We start from the raw sequence: 22,325 nt of genomic DNA on the forward strand, positions 1-22,325 counted from the left end.
CGGCCGGGGATGCTGCGGCCCCGAGGGCGGGGGGGGGGGGGGGGGGGGGGGAGTCGGGCGGGGAGGCTGCGGCCCCGAGGGCGGGGGGGGGGGGGCGGGGGGGGGCGGGGGGGGCGGCCGGGGATGCTGCGGCCCCGAGGGCGGGGGGCGGGGGGGGGTCGGCTGGGGATGCTGTGGCCCCGAGGGCGGGGGTGGGGGCGGGGGGGGTCGGCTGGGGATGCTGTGGCCCCGAGGGCGAGGGGGGGGGGCGGGGGGGGGGTCGGCCGGGGATGCTGCGGCCCCGAGGGCGGGGGGGGGGGGGTCGGCCGGGGATGCTGCGGCCCCGAGGGCGGGGGGGGGCGGGGGGGGCGGCCGGGGATGCTGCGGCCCCGAGGGCGGGGGGCGGGGGGGGTCGGCTGGGGATGCTGTGGCCCCGAGGGCGGGGGTGGGGGCGGGGGGGGTCGGCTGGGATGCTGTGGCCCCGAGGGCGAGGGGGGGGGCGGGGGGGGGGGTCGGCCGGGGATGCTGCGGCCCCGAGGGCGGGGGGGGGGGGGGTCGGCCGGGGATGCTGCGGCCCCGAGGGCGGGGGGGGGCGGGGGGGCGGCCGGGGATGCTGCGGCCCCGAGGGCGGGGGGCGGGGGGGGTCGGCTGGGGATGCTGTGGCCCCGAGGGCGGGGGGGGGGCGGGGGGGGGCGGGGGGGCGGCCGGGGATGCTGCGGCCCCGAGGGCGGAGGGGGGGGGGGCGGCCGGGGATGCTGCGGCCCCGAGGGCGGGGGGGGCGGGGGGGGGCGGGGGGGGCGGGCGGGGAGGCTGCGGCCCCGAGGGCGGGGGCGCGGGAAGCCAGGCGGCCGCGCGGAGGAAGCGGGCCCCGCGCTCGGGGCGCCAGGCCCGGGAGGCGCTTCCGCAGCCGCCGCCCCCTCGGCGGAGCCGGCCGGGGGCTGACCCCGAGCGCCGCGGAGTCTGCGGCCGCCGGCCGCCCCGCGCTCGCCTCCTGCCGCCTCGGGTTACGCGGAGGCCGTCAGCGCGCACCTCATCAATAAGGCCTGACGGGCCGCCGGCTCCGCGGCCATCCATCACCCCGGCGGCGCGGGCGGAGGCGCGGGGCACCCGCGGGAGGAGGGAGGCCCGGGGGAGGCCGCGTTCACCAGGGGGCCTGGCGACTTCAGGGAAGCCCCAACAGGCGTGGCTCGGGGGAAGCATTTTTCTATCAATCAACAAATGTTTGACTTTATCCCACCCCTTTAGCCTAAGTTGGTGTTTTTGTTTTTTAAGATTTTATTTGTTTATTCATGAGAGACACAGAGAGGCAGAGGGAGAAGCAGGCTCCCTGCAGGAGCCCGGCCTGGGACTCGATCCCGGCACCCGGGATCCCGCCCTGAGCCAATCGCAGAGGCGAGGCTTAACCAGCCAGGCGTCCAACCCTAGTGTCTTATTATTATTATTATTATTATTATTATTATTATTATTTAAAGATTTTATTTATTCATGCATGAGAAACAGACAGGGACAGAGAGAAAGAGAGAGAGGCAGAGACACAGGCAGAGGGAGAAGCAGGCTCCACGCAGGGAACCACGCCCCGGGCCAAAGGCAGGCGCTAAACCGCTGACCCACCTAGGGATCCCTCTTTTTTTTTTTAAGATGTTATTTATTTATTCATGAGAGACACACACACAGAGAGAGGCAGAGACACAGGCAAAGGGAGAAGCAGGCTCCATGCAGGGAGCCCGACGTGAGACTCGATCCTGGGTCTCCGGGATCACACCCTGGGCTGAAGGCAGCGCTAAACCACTGAGCCACCCGGACTGCCCCAACCCTAGTGTCTTATAACGATGTTTTCATTTGTTTTCAAAGAGCTGCAAGGGAGCTTAGGAATGATCCAGCTCAACTTGTACATTTCACAGATGAGGAAACTGAGAGCCAGATGGCGGGCAGTGTCTGGGACTGGGCATGCCTGAGGTCACTCTGCCGGGTGGTAATAGGAACTAGAGCCCACATCTCCCCACGGGGACTCCCAGGCCCTGCGCCAGCCCCACCCTGGCACTCTGCAGGAGCCATGACCCGATATGCATGTTTAGCATCAAATGTAAGGAATGGGCAAGGTCGTGCAAGTTGGAAGTTTGGGGTGTGCCTGTCAGCACATGAACCGTGCAGGGTCCTCGCAATTCCTATTCCCATGTCAGGCCACCACTACATCCCTAGGTCTGGGACACCTACACTGACAAATAATACAGTTCCTTAAAATAATTTACTTCCTCCTCCCAACTACCCCCTCCCACACACACACAAGGAGTTTACATGGTTTCTCTTCATGCACTTATCTGTTCCAGAACTTTCTTCTGTTGCCTTTTTGCTGGACCGTTTCTCTCTCTCTCTCTCTCTCTCTCTCTATGCTGGACCGTTTCTCACTGATCTGAACTGTTTGAATGTAGAGACTCGTGTTCATCTTACATCACTCCAAAGGTTTGCAGGGTGCTTGGCGCATAGTAAGTATTCAATAAATGTTCACTCTGTGAATCCAACACTTGTAAGAGAATTTAAATAATTCAGGTTCAGAAGGCATCCAGGCTGAAAGCACTCTCAGATCACGGTGTCCAATTTCATTTCATAAGAGGAAGACTGTGGCCCACAGCCCCAGTCCTTGATTTACCCATGGCCTCCCCGGGAGTAAGATCAGATCCTTGGTGGTCCTCAGGATTCCTTTCCTTTTTTCCCCAGAATGTTGCCTGCCATCATGCTCTTCTAATTGTGATTCCTGCATCCATTTCACATCTTTCCTTCCTTTCTCACCTTTTGGTTCTTCCACTGATTAATTAGCAAGCTCTGCAAGGATGGGGATGGGATGAAAGTAACAGGGAAATGGACAAAGCCAAACTGCTTGCTTTGTTTATAACAGGAAACACAATATTTTGTAGAGTTTTGTTCTGTTTTTGGTTTGGTGGTGTTTTATTAGTGTTGGGTTTTTTAATTCAAGTGAAAAGGATAAGATTAAAGCCAATGACCAACAGGTGTCTGTTAAGTCTAACATTTATTTTAACCCCATGACCACAGTGGTTTGCCTGGAGTTAGAAACAATGACATTATCAACAACTCTGGGGAAGGATACACATCAACACACACACATACACACACACTTATGTTGAGCAGGGAAGGTAGCGCAGCCATTGTATGGCCCAGGCAATCAGTGGCTTTTGGGCTCCCCTGTGATGTTCACTAGACTTTGATTTCTGAAAAAAACAAGTACAAAGTATGGTTTTATCTGGCACAGGGCACAATTTCTTCCCATTACCATCCACCCGATGGTTGCCCATCCCTGTGCACACCATAAACTGCAGCTGAGTGTAATGAAAATTGATGTAAGAATCAGAGTCAAAATGACTTATTCCACAGAACTGTTGTGAAGGTTGAGTAGAATCATGTACAGGAAAGGCCATGTTTCAGCAAATGCTTTTCCTTTAGTCCATTTAAAAATACAGTCCTACTCTCAGTGGTAAACTCATTTTTGCAAGGCCATGGTTTGGTTTATTCTTGCCTCATGGGATCAGCTGGACAAAACCCAGTCTGTCTAGAGAGACAGATGGCCAGCTAGGTTTTTCACTCTCCATCCTCTACCACCCTGGTAGGTTCCCTGGGGAGTAACGGTTGTTGCTGCAAGTGACTTAGCAGTTTCTGAGCTTCTGATACCTGGCTCCATGACCCTCAGGATGAGAGAACAGTATAAGCCTCCTTCACATGTCACCTTCCCTGCAGCCCATTCTGAAACATGGATGCATGCATGGGACATGTGTGAAACAGGCACTGGAGCTGTGTCCGAGATAGACTGCTGTAGTATTTCCTGCTGGCCTCGAGGAAGGATGAGCAATAGGGAGGACCAACCTTGGAAACTGAATCCTTTTGAAAAAGATGCAAGACTTTCTTCTGTATATAAATCACTCTTCTGAAGTATTTTAAGTGGGAGTTGAACATGTACCAGGGATGTGGAGTCTCGATAAGGACTGGGAATGGGTGTGTGCAACAAGATTGGGGAGGGTGTGTGTGGGGGAGAGTATAGGGGCTAAAGAATCTTATGCTACCCCAGCAAAACTCTAGTTTCCCTCTGCTTTTTGAAGAATCTGATTTATTGAGATGAAATTTACTTACAGTAAATTCACTCTTTTAGTGTACAGCTCTTTGTGTTTTGATAAACACACAAATGGTGTAATTACCACCACAGTCTAAAAATAGAGAATATTTCCAGCACTCCCCCAAATTTCCTCCCGCCCCTTTGTAGTCACCTCTCCCCCCAACCCCTATCAGTGCCATCTAAATGGATTCATTTAGTCTTTTGAGTCTGGCCTCTTGTGTGTTTGAGATCCATTCATGTTGTGTGCATTGGCATTTCATTCTCTTTTGTTACTGAGTAGTATTCTGTTGTATGGATGTACATCCTTTTATCAATTCCCCAGCTGGGGATCATTTCTGTGGTTTTAAGTTTAGGTCAGTTATGTAAACAACTGTAGGTTTTGAGGGTACCAGCAGGGTGCCTGGGTGGCTCAGTCTGTTAAGTGTTTGCCTTCTGTCTTGATGGGGGTGGGGGTGGTCCTGGGATGGAGCCTACGCATAGGGTTCCCTGCTTAGAGGGGAGCCTGCTTCTCTCTCTCCCTCTGCTGCTCCCCCTGCTTGTACTCTCTGTGTGTCTGTGTCAAATAAATAAAATCTTTTTTTTAAAAGATTATTTATTTATTTATTCATGATGGACACACACACAGAGAGAGAGAGAGAGAGAGAGAAGCAGAGACACAAGCAGAGGGAGAAGCAGGCTCCATGCAGGGAGCCTGACATGGGACTCGATCCCGGGACTCCAGGATCGCACCCTGGGCCAAAGGCAGGAGCTAAACCACTGAGCAACCGAGGGATTCCCTAAAATCTTTAAAAATAAATAAATAAAACATAACTTACATTTAGCGTGTCTTATCCTGAAGCATACTGAGAATAATACATCTGCTGAACAGCCACATTCAAAGAGTTTGGGGTGAGGATGTCAGAGTCCCTGACAACAGTGGTATACGGAAGTGTGGGGTGGGGAGGAAGAGAGAGAAAACAAGAAATGAATGAATGAATCTGGAGAGGAATGCCTGTGTGTTAGCTACTGAACCTGGGAGGGATGGAAAGAGAGAAACGTGGGGGGGCGAGATGAGAATTTAGGGCTTCTGAAAGCGGAGTAAAGACATTTTTCACATAGCAATTGAGAAATTGATCGCTTTTGATGATGAGGCTGTGTCTTATACTATCTGCTCTCAGTCCTCTGAGCAGAGTGTGGGTTTCTCCGGAGACTTCATGGAGGGTGGGTGGAAGATTCTTCTGCTCACCAGAGAAAGACTCCAGCTCCAGAGGCTGCGTGATATGAGATGGAGGAGGAAGGATGGGAGAAGGTTAGCAAAGAGTGCTGGGGTTAGCTCGGCAACTCCGAGGAGCAAAAAGCTCGCCCGCCCGTATCTATCTAGGTGCTGATTATTCTATTTCACTCAGACCTTGGCTTCCTGCTTTGTCTCCCTGTACTTCCTTGCCTTGTGGCAATTTGCTGTTTATTAGCACCTCTGCCGAAGAGGGCCTGGGGTTGTAGAAGAAAGCACACTTTAAAGGTAGAGCACCCTCGTCTTTCAATCAAGCATGCAGATATCCTGCTGAATGTGGGGGAAAGTTGAAACTGGTGGGAAAGAAATGAAATGCCAGGGATCTTTTGGTCTTCTTATTCTCTCGTGTCAGAAGTTTAATGCATATCTTTGGAGAGAAATACGTCAGTCTAGTTATTGCAAGCTCCATGCCTCCCCCTTCCTCCTGCTGTTGCAAAAACCCCCAATCATTCCCAAATAAAAAATACCGCCAAGCCGGGATAGGCGTTAGAAGAACGACCAGACCATTCTCTGTGGGCACCTGCTACAAGTGTGGGGTGATGGCGTGTGAAGCGATGTTATTGTCCATTGCGGGGAAGCCCACGGGCGTGAAGGACCTCGAGGGCTCCAGCCACCAGCACCCTCTGCCGCCCCCGCCTTCTCCACCCCCCCCCCCCCCCCCCCGCTGTTTTCGCACTTGGGCTTCTGCTTCCTTGACACTTTCCTGTCTCTCGCTCGGCCCGCCAGGTCGCGGCGCCTGCCTGGGCGTCTTCTCCAGCTCCGGGTCACCTCGGGCTCCGTAGCCAGGGGAAGGGTGCCGGGGCTGGCGGAGGAGGGGGCAGCCTGGGCGGAAACGCGCCGGAGCTGGCGATGGGAACATCGTGTCTCTGGTGGCCCCACAAGTCCCCCGATCTGTGCGTCGGGGTCTGACGACTGGCAGCGCTCCAGCCCTGCGGCCGCTGGTGTCCCGGTCACCACCACCGGCCTCCCTGGGAGCTGGGCCGGGTGGGGGTGGGGAGCCCTCGCCTCGGGATTGACCTCATCCCTATCTGGTCCCCCCCCTCCAGTGGGCCCTGGCGCTTTCCTTCCCATTTCTCTTGCCTTTCTCTTCTTGCTGGGGGGTCTCGATCTCTATTTCTGTCACCTCGACTCCTGACTCCTATCTAGCCTGCTTTCTCGCGGCTTGGTGTTTTTCTCTCCTATCTACCCCTCTCTCCTTTCTCTGGTGTCCGTCTCTAATTCCCCTCTCTGCATGGTCATACCCTGTTCCTCACCATTTAACACCATATATTTGACTTTTTTTTTTTTTTTTATTGTCTGGCTTCCTCTTCTAGAATCTCCTGGAGACACAATTTTCTCTATTTTGTTCCAAGTGCCTGGAAAGTTCAGGGCACAGAGTAGGTTATCAATAAATGGAAAAGAAAGGAAGGGAGGAAGGGAAGAAGGAAGGAAGGAAGGACCCTGTTCCTCTCCAGCTTTCATAGTCCTGTCTCATTCTCCAGGTGCTCCCTAGTTTTTTCTCTGTCCTCGTCTCTGCCTGCCTTCCTCTGTCTCTCCTTTCTCTTGTTTCTGTTTCTCTCCATTCCCCCTCTCCTTCATTTCCTCTTGGTCCTAGTATTTGGCTGGGACCTTGCATCTTTTCAAGATTTATGGGTCTGGGTCCTCCGTGCCTCCGGAGTCACCGCTCCCCGCGTCCTCTGTCCCGTCCTTGGTCTTTGTTCCAGGGAGCCAGGGAGCCTTCCTTGACAATCACCACCGTCTCAGCGCCTAATCAGGTTGTCTAGCTCAACTCAACTTCCAAAATCCCGACTGCATGCCTGCACCCAGAAATCCCATCCTGCTGCAGATTCTGGAGGCCGGGGACTACGGGGTTTCCTTAGGGGTAACCTCGATTTGGGCAAGAGATTTTGTAGTTGGTGAGGGTGGGGCTGAGCCACGCAGATAAACGCTACCTGAGTGACCCAAATCTTGGTGTCCAGCCTGGGCCTCCACATCTTGGTGCACCTACTGTGTGCCAAGGGACACATTTCCCTTTGAAAGGGGACTGTTCCATTCTCCAACTCCCATCAGCCCTGAGAGATGCCATTAGCAATCCCTTTTGTAATTTTAATCATTCAACAAACATTTATTGAGTATCTACCTAGTGCCAGCCTTGGCCGCTGCCCTTATGGAGCTTACTTTCTGGGATGTGTGTGTGTGGGATGCAGGTGTATAACCAACCACAGATAAACGAATTTATAATTCTAGGGAATGTAAGGCCTGTGAGTAAAGTAAATTGACATTTTATGTATTCCAAGAACATTTATCAAATTCTTTCTCTGGATCCTGCAGTGCCAGCACAGCAACTTCTAAAAGTCTCTGACAAGGAAGGAGGGAGGGAGTGAGGGAGGGAGGGAGGGAGGATCCACGGGTGAAAATATTGAAGTCCGCGTCACCAAGACAGGCCCCAGATGTGACAGGCTTGGTGCCCAAAGAGGGGGTACCTCCGGACACCTCAAAGAGTTTGCAGGCCAGGAGCCCATCTCCCCGAAGCTTGGACAGTGGTTACAGGAAGCTCCCGTTTGCTGCTGTTTTCATAAGGTTCTTGAGTGAGGAGGGAGAGAGGGAGCCAGGCTGGGAAAGGGGAGAAAGGGGCGTGTGCGAAAGCGTCAGCGTGGCCACTGCCAGCCGAAGTTTCTCCACTCAGCGCCCGCTGGCTCAAGTGCCGGGACTTGTGGGCGCCACGGAGGCCGGGTTTCAGTTCTGCGTCTGCAGCCCCGGGACCTGATGAGCGCCTTCCCAGTTTAAAGAGCCTCTGGCATCCTCCCCCAATTTAATGAAAATGGGGAGCCTCCTTCATGTTTTTCTTTCCCTTCTCACTGGATCTTAGATTAGAAGACAACGACCTGCTTTATTTTAAATTGATTTTAATTTTTAAGTGTCAGGTGTACTCATTAAAGGATATTTAGAAATATTGGAAAAACAAAATGCGGGTTTCAGAAAAGTGTTTTGGGGTGCCTGCGTGGCTCAGTCGGTGAAGCATCTGACTCTTGATCTCAGCTCAGGTCTTGATCTCAGGGTGCTGAGTTCAAGTCCCATATTGGGCTCTGAGCTAGGTATGGAGACTACTTTAAAAAAACAATTAGAAGAGTGTTTCATGATAGAAACTCAATATTAAATAAGGTGGAAAAAATAAGACTTCTAAGAAATCTAGATTCATGACCTATTATTGCCCAGTGCACTGGCTTTGCCACCTGGGAAAAGTGTCTTTTTTTTTTTTTTTTTTTTTTTTTTTGGGAAAAGTGTCTTAACCTCTCTTTGTCTCTGAGTTCTTGTTCGAATGAGATGAATGAGACGGTAAAACCATTTCTTCCTCCCTCTCACTCCCCGATGTTGTTGTTTCCTCCAGAAAAAAAAAATGGAATTTGAGAGTGTTCAGTAATTTGGAAATGATTATAAAATATTAGAGGGTGTGCCAAAACCTCTGATCCTTCGGCCCGGAAGCACCAAGGAGGCTTTTGAGGCGGTCTGTGAAACCATGGCTTCACTTTGCAACATCAAATATTTTTAAAATAGTTTTATTTTATTTTATTTTATTTATTTTATTTTTGAGAGGGGGTAGGGGAGGAGGAGAGGGAGAGAAAGAATCTTTAGCAGGCTCCACACCCCACTCTAGGTTGATGAGGGGCTCAATCTCAGGACCCTGAGATTATGATCTGAGCCGAAATCAAGAGTCCCACGCTTAAGGAGTGAGCCACCCCGGAGACAGATGAAATAGTATTTTTAAAAACAAGACAGAATCAAAAAGCATTGCTGCCTTCTCTCCTCTCATCTGCCAGTGGGAGTCTGATGATCACTTCCTGAGGTGCTGAGCTCGTTCTGGTGGGAGGGAGCGGGGGTCTCTATGTCCCCACTCCCAGCCCCACCCCACAAAGAATTCTGGGTGTTCAAATGCCAAGCTGGAGGAGGGAAAGGTCTATGTAGGCTTGCAGCTTAATTCATTCTCCAATTTTGTGTCAACGGGGACCAGCCCTGCCCGGCAATTTGGTTCTCCCAGCTCCGGTCGTCTGTCTGCAGGGGGGTTGCACAGGGGGCAGGGTGGGTAACTCGCGTGAGGCTGTGAGTCTTAGAGGAGGAAACGGGCACCCGGTGGGGGAATTCAAGGGCCGCATGGGACGGAGCCAGCATACGTTCAGCGCGGGTCACTTTGCATATCTGTCTTGAGCCCTTGTGTCCACGTCCGCAGAGAAACGTGTACATCTTGGAGGAATTCGTTATAAAGGACAAGGTGGGACTTCCTAGTTCCCTCTCTGGTTCTTTTTCTTTATGGGGGTCTCTTGTTCCGATTATAAGACTATGGGGGCCCCGTGTTTTTTCAGGTGTTGTTGGTTTTCATAAGGGAACCGCGGACGCTGGTTTCCGCAGGGTGCCAAATGGCTTTACAAACCAAAATCTGAGATTCTGGCACCTGAGGTTAAAATGAGCTGGCTTGGGTCCCGCAAGGAAATCCGGTTACCCCGGCAAGGGGAGACCCTCCCTGGTGTCACCTTGAAGTCTGTCGTCCACGGTTTATTCATGGTTTAGTCACTCTTTTTTTTCAGGGAACTAGAGTTCAGATTCCTCTTACACCATGTCTAGCCTACAATTGCGTCTTTACTGGGGTATGGACCAGCTCAAGTCCCAGAGGCCTGAAGAGAGCAAGAAACTGCAATTCATTTTTGTGTCCTGGGGAGATTTTTTTTTTAAGTATGCAATACATCTAAGTAATTCTTATCTGTCTAAAATCTCATGATTTGACTCTTCATTAGACGCAGGCCCTTAGTAAAAAGAGATCAAAGATTTTTTTTTTTTACAGTATTAAAATTTCCCTGTTGACTATGGGAAAGAAAAGCGGAAAGAGGACGTGAGTGGGGTTGGGCCACCATCCCAGGCCAGCCCAGGGACTTGTCCTTAAAAATAGCCAAGAATCCGAACCTCAAACACCGCCCGCCCCCCCACCCCCCTCCCAGCGGCCTCCCGAACGGGAGAGAAGCCTGGGAATTTAGCGGCAGCCGATAAACCTCCTCCAGCCGGCGGGCCAGCGAGGCCTTGAAATGCTCCCTGCTCCTGGCAACGCGCGCGGCGGCCCAGGGGCTCCCGCCTTGCCCCAGCGAGGGAGGGGGGCCGATCGAAAGAGAGACGGAGGGAGGGAGCGAGGGAAAATCAAACACCCCGAAAGAACAGACCGTTCGCCAACCACCTTCTGGACCTTGAGCTAAGCCCTTTGGGGAGAAAGTTGGGGCTCCGGGTCCAGAGAAAAAAGCCAGAGGAAACACAAAAAACTCTCTATTTCAGGGGCGTTCCCAGAAGGAACAAATCTCTCAAGGTTCCCAGGCCTCAGCCCACCTGAAGAGCGCCAGCTACGGGCATGGGTAAAACAGTTCTGTCGGGTCCCTGCCAGAAGAGGACTCCTGGGGAATCCGGGGTTCCTAGCAAGCAAGCCCTTAGAAAAACCAAGCTCTTCCATCTGAGGTCTTACAATGGCCACGTAGAGCAGGCTGGGCCTGTCGTGCACCCCCCCACCCCACCCCACCTCCACCATCCCAGTACAGAGGAGGAGACTTAAGTTCTCCGGGCCTGGAGTGGGGGTTAGTGTGTGTGCGGGGTCGCCCCAGGGCACCCAGCTGCTGCGAACCTCAGCACACAAGCTCTTGCACTGCCGGCCATCCCGCACAACTGGTAGAAGCCCGCCTGAGGGTGGTCTGTGCCCTTGGCTTTGGTGAGGACGCCTGGATGGCCGCTCCACCAGACGCTAAGCCCCAAGCCCTTGGCTTGTTGCTAAGAAAATCCACTGCCCAGGCTGCAGGCTCAGCTCTGAGGGTCGCGTGCAGAAAGCAGCTCTGAGACCTCCGGCATCGCTGGAAACACAAATCCCCACCGAAAACGGAGGCCCGGACAGCTTGTCGCTTGTCCGAGCCCACGCGTTTAAGTCTCCAGAAAGCCCTCACAGGCCAATGGGGATGTCGTTTCAGACAGAACAGGGGTCGCATACCCTTCTCCGCCATGCGTCTGCGAGTGCGCCCACCGAGGGTCCTCCCCAAACCGCTCCAGCTTTCGCGTCCCTAGGAGCCCCTTAGGTTCCCAGACATCTGTGATCTGTCAGCGCCAAGTTCTGCAGAGGCGCTTGCAAGGAGTTGAGGGAAGCCGGAGCAGGGTCCCTAAACAGACCGTCCTAAGCTTCCGGGGTGGGAAGGGGCCTAGGCGAGCGGCTGCCTGCGGGTCGGGATCGGGGCCGCGTGGGTGCGTCCAGCCCTGGCGCAGACCTTCCGCGGCTCCGCCAGGCGCCTCAGTTTGGTCCCCAAGGCTCGGCCGGTCTGAACCTCCGCACGTTTCGCTCAGGAAAGAGAACTCCCCGCGCAGCCGCGCTCAATCCTTCCTCCGGGATTTTCCTGAGAATCCCCATGAGTTGGCCACGATCCCTTTGGGGGTTTCCTTCTAATCAGCCCCGCGTGCTAGTCTCGTCCGGAGCGCCCGGGTTGCCCTCGCGCAGGCCGGGAACCCACGGCCGATTACCCACAGCGGAAGCTGGCGCAACCCTTTACCCTTCCTTCGCGGCCGCACGGGTTTCATGTAGGATGGTATCCCGGCCCCCTCCCGACCCCTCTAATCTGGTATGAAAAACCTGCTCTAGAGAGAGAAACTCGGCTCTGCGGGGGGGGGGGGGGGGTGTTTAACCGAAAGCCTGAGAGCGACCGGCCGGCTGTTATCTGGGGCTGAAGGCTGCGGTAATCGATGGGTTATTTTTACGCGGTAATAGGGCCCTGTGATTGCTCTATTAACCTTTAGACCTGTCTGAGGGACTCTCCGGCTCGCAGCCCCGCTGCGCTGGGGCCTCTAGGCACTGACGCCGACTCCAGACTCAGGCCTGCCACCCTCCCCGCCCCCAACTCTAGGGAGGGGGCTGGGGTGGCTGGAAGACCTCTCTGCAGAGAAACCCTGCTGGACTGCTCGGCTCCCCACGCCCCGGCCACGTCCCTGGGATTGGTGCAGCGGCGCCGCAGGCTGCAGGGAAAACGGAAAGATCTGAAGGTGGGAGGCCGTAGGAGATGGGAAGCGTCGCCAGGAAGGGGTGCACGTTCTGCATAAATACATAAAATTGAGGACTCGAGAGGCCACCTTGCGGACTCCCCAGGCTTCTGGGAAGGTTAAAGGGAAGCTTTGGTGCCTGCGCTCTGACTCGAGTGGGCCAGTCCCAGGTTTCGTGTCTTTCCCACTCGCAGTTTGGGGCTAGCGGGATCCCCACTATCCACTACCTCGCGGAGACTCGCAGCCAGCCGGGCACGTCTGATGGCCCCGTGCACCACAGCCGATCAGGGGTCTTGCCCAAGAGGTCACCTTTCCTTCTATCAGCCCCGCCCCTGGCCGCGGGAGTCCAGGACTGCGGCGAGACCCGGACCACCGGGAGGCGGGGGTGGGGGATGGGGTGGAGGGAGGAGGGAGGCGAGGGGGGCTCCTGAATAAAGCCGACCCTGGGTAAAACTGCAAAGCGAATCGACCTCAGGCGCGGCGGTGGGTGAAGCCCCGCGCCCCGGCACTGGCACTTCGGCGCTTTCCGAGATCCGTGCGCCTGGACTTTGCCTGCTAGGGGAGTTTTTCGAACAGCCCCGCAGCTCGGCGCAGAGCGGAGGTGCAGCCTCTGCGGCGCACCCCCGCCCCCCGCCCTTGCACGTGACTCGCACGGGCCAGTCAGCGCCCGGGAGCCGGGGCGCAGGGGCGAGGGGACCCGCGCCGGGACCTGGGGGACGCGGAGGCGGCCGGCACAGTGGCCGCGAGAGGCACCGCCGCAGCAGCTCCCCGGGCGCACAGGGGGGCGCGCGCCGGCCCTCCAGGAAGCGGAGTCCCGGCAGGTACGGCTTTCTCTTTCCTCGCCGGGCTCTTGCCCGCCGTCAGCGAAACTCAGAGCTCCTCGCGCCGTTTGCCCGGGAGTGGAGAGGTAACTGGTGGATGGAAGGAAGGAGACGTGGGGCACTCCCTCCGCCCCCGAGTTGGCCAGAGACTGCTCAGCTTTGGGCATTGACTTACTAGCGTCTTTAACTCCAAGTGAGGAGGAGGAGGGGGAGGCGGAGAGGGGTAATCGAAGTGCTTTTTGATTTTTGTGTGTGTGTGAACTTGAACGTTTTTAATCCCCGCCCCCCCCCCCCCCCCCGCACACATTCTCCAGACCTTGTTTGCACCTCCCAGGCCAGGGCCTGGATGGGGGTGATGGCCGTGCTAAATCACACTGACCCACTGACCCGGGGCAGGCCGCCCGGGGGGCTCAGACGGCGGAGTGTCGCCCGTCGGTGACTGCGGGGACTCAGAGTGGCGGTGGAAGGCAGCGCGACTGGGCCTCGGGCCCCAGGGACGCGCCTCCAAGGCAGGAACGGGGCCTCTGAGCGCCCGGACTCTTGATGCCCTTCTGGCCAGCCTCCTAGCCTCCCTGACTGGGGTCGGGGGAGTCAGACCCACCCACGAAGCTAGCAACCCCACCCACTCACACTGCTGCGGGTGAAAGTAGCTGAAGGCCGGAACCTGGGAGGAAAGCAGTAAGTCCCTCCGCCAGCCACGGTAGCTGCCCTTCCACGGTATTATGTCGCTTGGCTCTGGGCTGAGGGTGGGGGTGGGGGTGGGGGTCCTTCAGGGAAGAGGAGGATGCCCGGAACTGCCGCCAGGCCGAGGGGACCAGGAGGCCTTTCGGTTGGGAACCAGAGTGGAGGCGTACCCGGGGCTGGGAGGATTCGGGGCAGCACTGTGGCTTGGCTCTTCGGGGAAGATTGGGGAAGCGCCGCAGGGCAGTATTTCCTGAGTTTCTCGGAAAGGGAATGGACAGCCAAGAGCAGGTTTGCAGGTTTTTAAAGGCAGGGATCACGGAGGGATACCCCCACCACCCCCGAGGCTCCACGTTCCCCTGCAGGGCCCGCTCTCTTCTCGCTGGCCAGTGTGTGCATTCGCGTGTGACAGTTGTGTGCGCGGCAGGCCGAGAACCGAGGTGTGAGCTGAGCCCCAAGAGCCGGAGTGACTTGCAAATAGACGCGGACAGGAGGGCAAAGCTTTGGATCCTCCCACCATCAGAAATAGATTGGAAAAGGGCTGTGGGCGAAATCACGAAGAAAGCATTTCCTGTTTGCTCTGTGAATTTGAAGTGAACTGGAATGAGTGATCAGGAAGAGAGGACAAAATGGGGAGCAGGCCTGAGCCCCATGGTGAGGCCAGACCCGCCATTCTCAGTAGCTCCCGAGGCTATCTCTGCGGATGCCTGAACCAAGGCTTAGTATCAAAAATGAGCAGAATGATTTCTCGTCTTTCCAGAAAGGTATAGAGTGGTATTTTCTCCACCTTCTATTGTTCAGTAATGCAACGCCCAGGTAATGTACCAGCCGCTTTAGAAAGGCAGAGCATGTAATAAAGACAAATGTTAGATTTATGGCATTTTTAACATTTACATTTTAAAGCTTGTAAATTAGCGTCTGTATGCATATTGGGAATTGGCTTACAAAATTATAAATCTTCTTTTTCTGCAGTTATGTGAGAAAAAAAGTATGACGTTAGGTTTTAGAACTGCAGAAGTTGAGTATTACAGAAAATACAATGATATGGTCAACTATTTGATATAAAAATTAAATACTGGATATTTTATCAAGGTAAACCTATGTATTTACTTATTGAAGCCCAGAGATTCCTATGAGGTATTGATTTTTTTTGCCTTTGTTCACAAAGAGTGAAGTTGGTGATCTTAGATTTTTTTTTTCTTTTTTTTTGACATTTTATTTTTAAGTAATCGGTACACCCAGCCGTAGGGCTCAGGCTCACAACCTGGACATCAAGAGTCACATGCTCTGCCAACTGAGCCGGCCAGATGCCCCTCAGATCAAATTTTTTCGTATCCACCCTCTACCCCAAACTTCGTACTGGAAGAAAATGTCCAACAAACCAATAATTTATTGTATAGCTTTGAAAGCAAATAATGAACAGTCTTGGAATTAACATGTGACTATAGAATACAGTGCTATTAACTCCATTATCATTAGTGATGTTGCAAAGATGTTTAAAAGCATTATATAGTGTTTTAGAAATCCCATTTTCGGAATTTTTTTTACAATACTTAAGATGCCCATTTATTATAGTATGATTATATCTGAGGCACTGTCTTATGGCACAGTAGAAATCTATAATAATGACCAACGATTGTATAGAACTTTGTGCCTGTTACAGGTTTTATAAAACCCTGTTACAAATGCTTTATATATATTAATTTTAATCCTCATAATCCTCACAGATAGATACCTTTAACGTTTGCATTTTTGCAAATAAGGAAACTGAGGCACAGAGGTTAGGTAATTTGTCTAAAGTCATTCAATAAGTGACAGAGCCTGGATTTAGTGTAATAAAGGTCAGTTAATATCTTTGCAATTCTACTATTGCAATGAAAAAGAAACCACTGTTAAAAGTAGCTGCTGATTGTTAAGGAGAAAAGTGGGAGTGTAGTGGTGAGCCTCAAACCCTGGAGGCCCACGGCTTCTGTCCCCCACCACCCTTTAATTGTATTTTGGTCTTTGACAAGTTTCAAAACTTTGCAATGCTTCAGGAGTTCCCGCTTTTGTAAAATGAGGAGACACACTTTTCCTTAGTGGAGCTGTGGCAAAAAGGACCTGGAACAGAGCAGGTGCTTCAGATCATAGAGCTCTTGTTTTATCAGAAAAGTTGCCTGAGAAAATAAAAACACAGGATACAAGGATATAACCAAGTCCTATGAACTGTTCTTCCCCTTCAAGCGGTGGCATTGGTGTTCTGGTTCCCTACGTGGGTGGACCAGTGATTCTATATGGAAAAACCCATTCAGTGAGTCTGAATGGCCCATTGAGTAGTTCTGTAAAGTGAATTGCACATCCCTTTCAATTTTCTGGTTTTGATATCCAGTCTGCAAAATCGCTAAAATATAACTGCAAGAAACAAATTATCTCCTCTGATTTGACTTCTACATGGTAAAGTGTGTGGATGGATAAGAGATCTCACAATCCTTTAAGAGAGATTTAGCAGACACTGTGCTCATGTATAAACATTTAGACTCTACCTCTAGTTAAAAAAAAAAAAAGTCACAAACAAAATTTTCTTAGGTTGCTGGTTTTTATAAAGTTTGTCGTCTTTCTCGGGCAATCTAAAGTTTTTTCACGGCCAGGGACGCTGAGGGTTACTCTGGACGAAGATGAGCCAGATTTCTTGGGTCCCGGCCACTCTGCTGGAAACCCGAAACCCTTGAACTTAGAAAATACTGGGACAAGAATTTCTGTTTGAAAAATAAGGTAAAAATTAAAGTCCTCCCTGACAAGCAATAAAAAAAAAAAATTTGACTTAGGTCACAATCAGTAATTACATGCCCAATAACCCTGTCTGTAAAGCGGCCCTCCCCAGGCAGGCTTCCCTGGAGCAGCCAGGCCTCCCGGCCTCCGCAAGGCGCAGACCTCAGTTGCTCTGGGAACCGCCTGGCTTCCAAAGCTGGGCGCCGAGAGCGGCGGTTTCTTGGGTTCGCAGCGCAGGGGAAGTGGGGCGTGAAGGCTCCGATTGAACTTCTGTCCCTTTTTGTTTTGTCGTTCCTGCTTTAGGACCGTGGCCACAGCGAGGAAGGGAGTCTGCGGGCGTCCTGAAGACCGTGCGCCGCGACCGCCCCCGCGCGCCCCCAGGCCGGGGCCGGGACCCCGGGAACCCGCTGCCACCCGCAGGCGCTCGGGACCTCTAGGCCCTGGGGTCGATGCAGCAGCCCCTCCTCCAGCACCTCCGGGAAGAACCAAAATTTCAATTTGGGATTTTCCTGTAAACCAGAGCCTACCAGAGAGTCTTTTTTCTTTTTTGTTTTTCTTTTTTTTTTTTGGCTCGATTCTGGATTTAACACGTTTACGTATTTTTGAGAGATCTGCTTTTCTCCACTTTTGATTTTTGACCTTCGTTTGCGCGACAGCCCCTCGCCTGTACACGATTATTACCGTTTTGTTTTTTTTTTAATTGTTGTTCTGCTCTCTCCCCGCGCCGCGCCTCGGCGCGCAAGTGGGGGACAGGGCCCGGGGGCGCGGGGCCCGGGGGCGCGGGGCGCGGGGGCGCGGGGCGCGGGGCCCGGGGGCGCGGGGCCCGCAGGGGCGATGTACCAGAGCTTGGCCATGGCCGCCAACCACGGCCCCCCTCCCGGCGCCTACGAGGCGGGCGGCCCGGGCGCCTTCATGCACAGCGCGGGCGCCGCGTCCTCGCCGGTCTACGTGCCCACGCCGCGGGTGCCCTCGTCCGTGCTGGGCCTGTCCTACCTGCAGGGCGGAGGCGGGGCCGCGGCGTCCGGGGCCTCCTCGGGCGGCAGCTCCGGCGCGGCCCCGTCGGCGGCCGGGCCCGGAGCCCAGCAGGGCAGCCCGGGCTGGAGCCAGGCGGGCGCCGACGGAGCCGCCTACACGCCCCCGCCCGTGTCGCCGCGCTTCTCCTTCCCGGGGACCACCGGGTCCCTGGCCGCCGCCGCCGCCGCCGCCGCCGCCCGGGAAGCCGCGGCCTACAGCGGGGGCGGCGGGGCGGCGGGCGCGGGCCTGGCGGGCCGCGAGCAGTACGGGCGCGCGGGCTTCGCGGGCTCCTACTCCAGCCCCTACCCCGCCTACATGGCCGACGTGGGCGCGTCCTGGGCCGCGGCCGCCGCCGCCTCCGCCGGCCCCTTCGACAGCCCGGTCCTGCACAGCCTGCCCGGCAGGGCCAACCCCGCCGCGCGACACCCCAACCTCGGTGAGTACTGAGCGCGGGCACCGGGCGGGCGGCGGGGGGGCGGGGGGCACCTAACTTCACAGGTGCGTGCATGGGGGCGGGATGCGGGAGCCTCCGAGGAAGCAGACCGGGTGGGGGCAGAGCTGGAGGTGCCAAAGCTGGCGGCGGAGAAGGTCACAGCCCCAAGGAGCCCAGACCCAGTTCCAGGAGGGCCAGCCCGCTCTGTGCGTGCTTCTCTGGGAGAGAGGACTGCGGGGTGTCAGGGGCCGAGTGCGTCTGAGCCAGCACGCCCAGGTGCAGGTGGCTGCGGGGGGCCCGCGAGGCTCGCCGGGCAGCTGGGAGGAGCAGCCCCGGGAGCCCGCGGTGCGCAGCGTCAGCGATCGCGGGCTCCCGGCTCCCGCGTCCCCTCGGCCCTCCCTTAGCGTCCTCAGCGGGGAAACCGATTACGGTGGCTAGATAGAGCCCAAGATCTTCTGGGCCATTTGGCGGCCCAGTTGGAGGATCCTTCCGAGCGGCACATTACGCTCCCGTCGGGATTTCACACCTGGAACAAAGGAGGAACTAGAGCTGCGAGAGGGGTTGAACTGGGGCTGGCACCTTGTGGGTGCCTTCGGGCCAGAGCGTATTGCGCAGTGCGCGGGTCTGCGACCGCACAGGCACGGGCTGCGCTGGAAGCGCGCGCCTCCTCGGCGTCCAGGAACGCCGGAAGCCCAGAGGGGCTTCTCTGTAATACCTGACTTAAATGGAGACTTGGCAGCAGCTTCTGTAAGTTGAGCGTCCTCTCGTCCCGAGGGTTGAGGTTACAAGTAACAATCGTAACGGCTACAATTTAATATTTCCTGTGACAGTCAGCCCCGGGAAGGACGGCCAACAGGCGCTCCCCTGCGCCGACCTGCAGATGAACGAAATGAAGTCTGGGGAAGGGTCTGGAAAGGGAAGTGGCAACCACTAGTTCAAAATGCAAACGACCTGTGGGTCTTGTGGAATTTCAGGAAGGGACGGGATCGGGTTTGATTGGAGATGGCTGCGGTGGTGGGGGGAAGGGAAGCCCAGACCTGAGAAACAAAGTTAACATTTATTGACTACCTACTAAGTGCTAAATCCTTTCACATTTGTTCTCACTTTGAAGAGTAAAGCCTGTCCCTCCCGGGTTTCCAGTCTTAGGCTGGCTCTGAGAAGGGTCCCGGCTTTGAAGAGCTTTTAAATTATCCTCTGACCCTGGGTGGCCAGGGAGGGTCCCCAGGGGGGTCCAGCCAAATACACATCCCAGGTAAACTGATTAACCGTGGAAATGGCGCCGGGCAGGGTCTGCGGCTCCTGGTCTCCCCCTCCCCTTCTCAGGGGAGCCAGACGGCACCCCCCAGGGGAGGAGGGGTAACTGGCTCCGGAGCCTTTTGGAGGGCCTGAGCGAGATAGCTCGCGTGAAGCATCTCCATACAATGGCAGCTGTGGATGGGTGTGTTGGCGGCGGCCGTTTGGCCCTGCATTCTCAGAACTCTCAGTCGTCTCTAGAAGTCTTTCTAGAACTTATGTTTTAAAATAGGGAGGAATGGCCCCCATAGTTCCACTTCTTTTAACTTGTGGTGGGGGGGATCCCTGGGTGGCGCAGCGGTTTGGCGCCTGCCTTTGGCCCAGGGCGCGATCCTGAAGACCCGGGATCGAATCCCACGTCGGGCTCCCGGTGCATGGAGCCCGCTTCTGCCTGTGTCTCTGCCTCTCTCTCTCTCTGTATGACTATCCTAAATAAATAATAATAATAAAAAAAAACTAACTTGTGGTGGGAGTGGAAAGGCTGCTGCCTAACCCCTATAACCTGGAATGAGAATTTGGTGTTTGGTTAGGGAAAAAAAGTTCAAAGTCCAAAAATGGAGGAAATATTTTTCTGGTCATCAGAATTACAACCACAGTAATGTTAAAAACAACAACAATAACAACAACACACGCAAAACTGTGTGAGTGCACCCGGTATTTAAATTCTAAAATGCAACCCATACCATTTAGGAGAGTGCTGAAGTAAGAAGTTTCCCAGATTTCAAGGTCAGCAAAGGACAAGCTGACCTCCAAGGAGCACTTCCCTTGCTGAGAAGTGTGGCCTGTCTTCCCAATACTCTGCTCTGTCCCACTAGTACAGGAAGCCCCACCTGAAGACAGTCCTTGGGTCTGGCCTAGCAGCTGGATTATCTCCTCTATACATAGCCAAGTGTGTTAAATGGTGGTCATGAAAGCCTCCACGTTATCTTTGTGAGAGAATATGAGGCGTGCGGAAAGTGTTGGCATTCACATCTTCGGTATGTTCTGCAGGTGGCACTTATAAAAAAGCAAGTCAATTTAAAAGCAGTGCATGTAAATAAATATTTTTTATCCTGTTCCTCCTATCCCAGGCACCCTCCTGTAAATGCCTGGTGGCTTTATCAAGGACCAACTCTGGCATATTAGCTGATTCCTAGTGATTGAAGCATGATGATAAGTGATTACTGATTCCATGATATTTATTGAGACCCTGCAGTTTGGAGTTGCCACCTGGCCCTCAGATGGCAAGACAGTTTGGTAGTATGACAGGCGAACATTCATTTAATTCCGGGTATCCCTTCAATCTTGGGCAAGTTACTTAACTCTCTTAGTTCTCCTTTTTTTTTTTTTCTGTAAAATGGGATAATCTTAACTACTTTCAGCATTGTCTTAAATTAGAAAAATAAGGCAGTGTTTATGAAGTAGTTGGTTTTGGCCTCTCCTAAGAGATAGCTATTTTGTTAAACTGCTATTCACTATCATGTAGAGTGACCTATTTTTTCGGATTTTCTCAGGACTGAGGGGTTTCCCAGGACTTGGAATTTGGGGTGTGAAGCCTAGGGCAGTCCCCAGTAAACAGGGATGGCTGTCATCCTAAACAGATATGAAATTAGGCACACGACCCAGTAGCATGCTGCAGTATTGTCTAAGAGCAAAGGAGAAAAGACAGGAAATGGCTCTTTCTCCTGTCTGGGATTTTTTTTTTTTTTAAAAAAGATTTTATTTATTCATAAGAGACACAGAGAGGCAGAGACACAGGCAGAGGGAGAAGCAGGCTCCATGCAAGGAGCCTGATGCGGGATTCCATCCTGGGACTCCAGGATCACACCCTGAGCCAAAGACAGATGCTCAACTGCTGAGCCACCCAGGTGCCCCATGTCTGGGAATCTTGAAGTTTCCACCTAAGTGGTATCATTTGCATTTGGTCTGGAAGGGTAAGTAGGAGTTTGCCAGGAAAAGCACAGCACCTGCAATTTGGGGAAAAAAAAAAAAGTTACACCCTCATTTACCATCACATTTCGTAGTACTGTGAAATGATACCATACTGCCTAGCTTTTGCGTTAATAATATATTTACAGCCATAGGTAAAACCACACAGACTAAGTCACTCTTCACCTCAGAAACTGGTTTCAGTTTCAATGAGAAGAAATAAGAGAACAGCTTTATTTATTTATTTAAGATTTTATTTATTTATTCATGAGAGACACACACAGAGAGAGAGGCAGAGACACAGGCAGAGGGAGAATCAGACTCCATGCAGGGAGTCTGACTCGGGACTCGATCCCACGTCTCCAGGATCACGCCCTGGGCTGAAGGCGGCGCTAAAACGCTAAGCCACCCTGGGCTGCCTCAGCTTTATTTTTTAATGAAGTACTAACTGCCTTTCAGTACTAACTTTCAGTACTAACTTTCAACAATATAGTTAATATCTTGTCAGAGTTCTTATGTTGGCTATTGGAAAAGACAAAACTCAAAGTAATAAAAGCTAACAAAGGCCTCTGTAAAGCCCTGCATTTGGGTTGGAGGGAGTTATTTTGCCTTGATGGCAATGTATATGAACTTCAATTCATTCCAAGTTCAATATGTGCCTGACCCTGAAACAACTGTTGAAATCATCAATTAGGCTACATTAATGGAATTATGTGACCTTACCTAGGGCAGGTACAGTCTTACTCATATTTAAGTGCCAGGCACATGCTGGGCACTTGGCAAATATTTGAGTAGAGATCTAGGAGGCAATTGCCGCAGTACTCTGCCCAGGTCAAAAAACACATGGGTGGCTGCTTCACAGGCCCCTTGGGGAGCCTTGAGGAAAAGGGAGCAGGATGAAAGAGGGTTCTACAACTCTTGAGAAACCACTGGAGCTGTTTTAGGTTGGAGAAGTCACAGGGTGGCTAAGAGAGAGAGAAAGAGAGAGGAGAATGACTGTATAAAAATACTTAATGGGTTGCCTGGGTGGCTTAG

General features: G+C 53.6%; 1 protein-coding gene across 8 annotated transcripts in view; it reads left to right on the forward strand.

The window, feature by feature from the left end:
* GATA4 (GATA binding protein 4) overlaps positions 1–22,325 on the forward strand; it is an 86,218-nt gene that overhangs the window by 16,685 nt on the left and 47,208 nt on the right. For 3 of the 8 annotated variants that reach the window (XM_041767305.1, XM_041767312.1, XM_041767311.1), the window contains exons 1-2: positions 13,060–13,213; positions 16,946–18,092. In XM_041767305.1, coding sequence (XP_041623239.1) covers positions 17,477–18,092 — 616 coding nt within the window. In that variant the 5' untranslated portion in view covers positions 13,060–13,213; positions 16,946–17,476. Of the gene's footprint in view, positions 1–12,179; positions 12,396–13,059; positions 13,300–13,584; positions 13,892–14,546; positions 14,659–16,945; positions 18,093–22,325 lie in introns of those variants that run through there. The other 5 variants (XM_041767309.1, XM_041767307.1, XM_041767308.1 and 2 more) reach the window with 5 other exon arrangements.

The sequence above is a fragment of the Vulpes lagopus genome, chromosome 8 (assembly GCF_018345385.1).
Source record: "Vulpes lagopus strain Blue_001 chromosome 8, ASM1834538v1, whole genome shotgun sequence".
NCBI classification, from domain to species: domain Eukaryota; kingdom Metazoa; phylum Chordata; class Mammalia; order Carnivora; family Canidae; genus Vulpes; species Vulpes lagopus.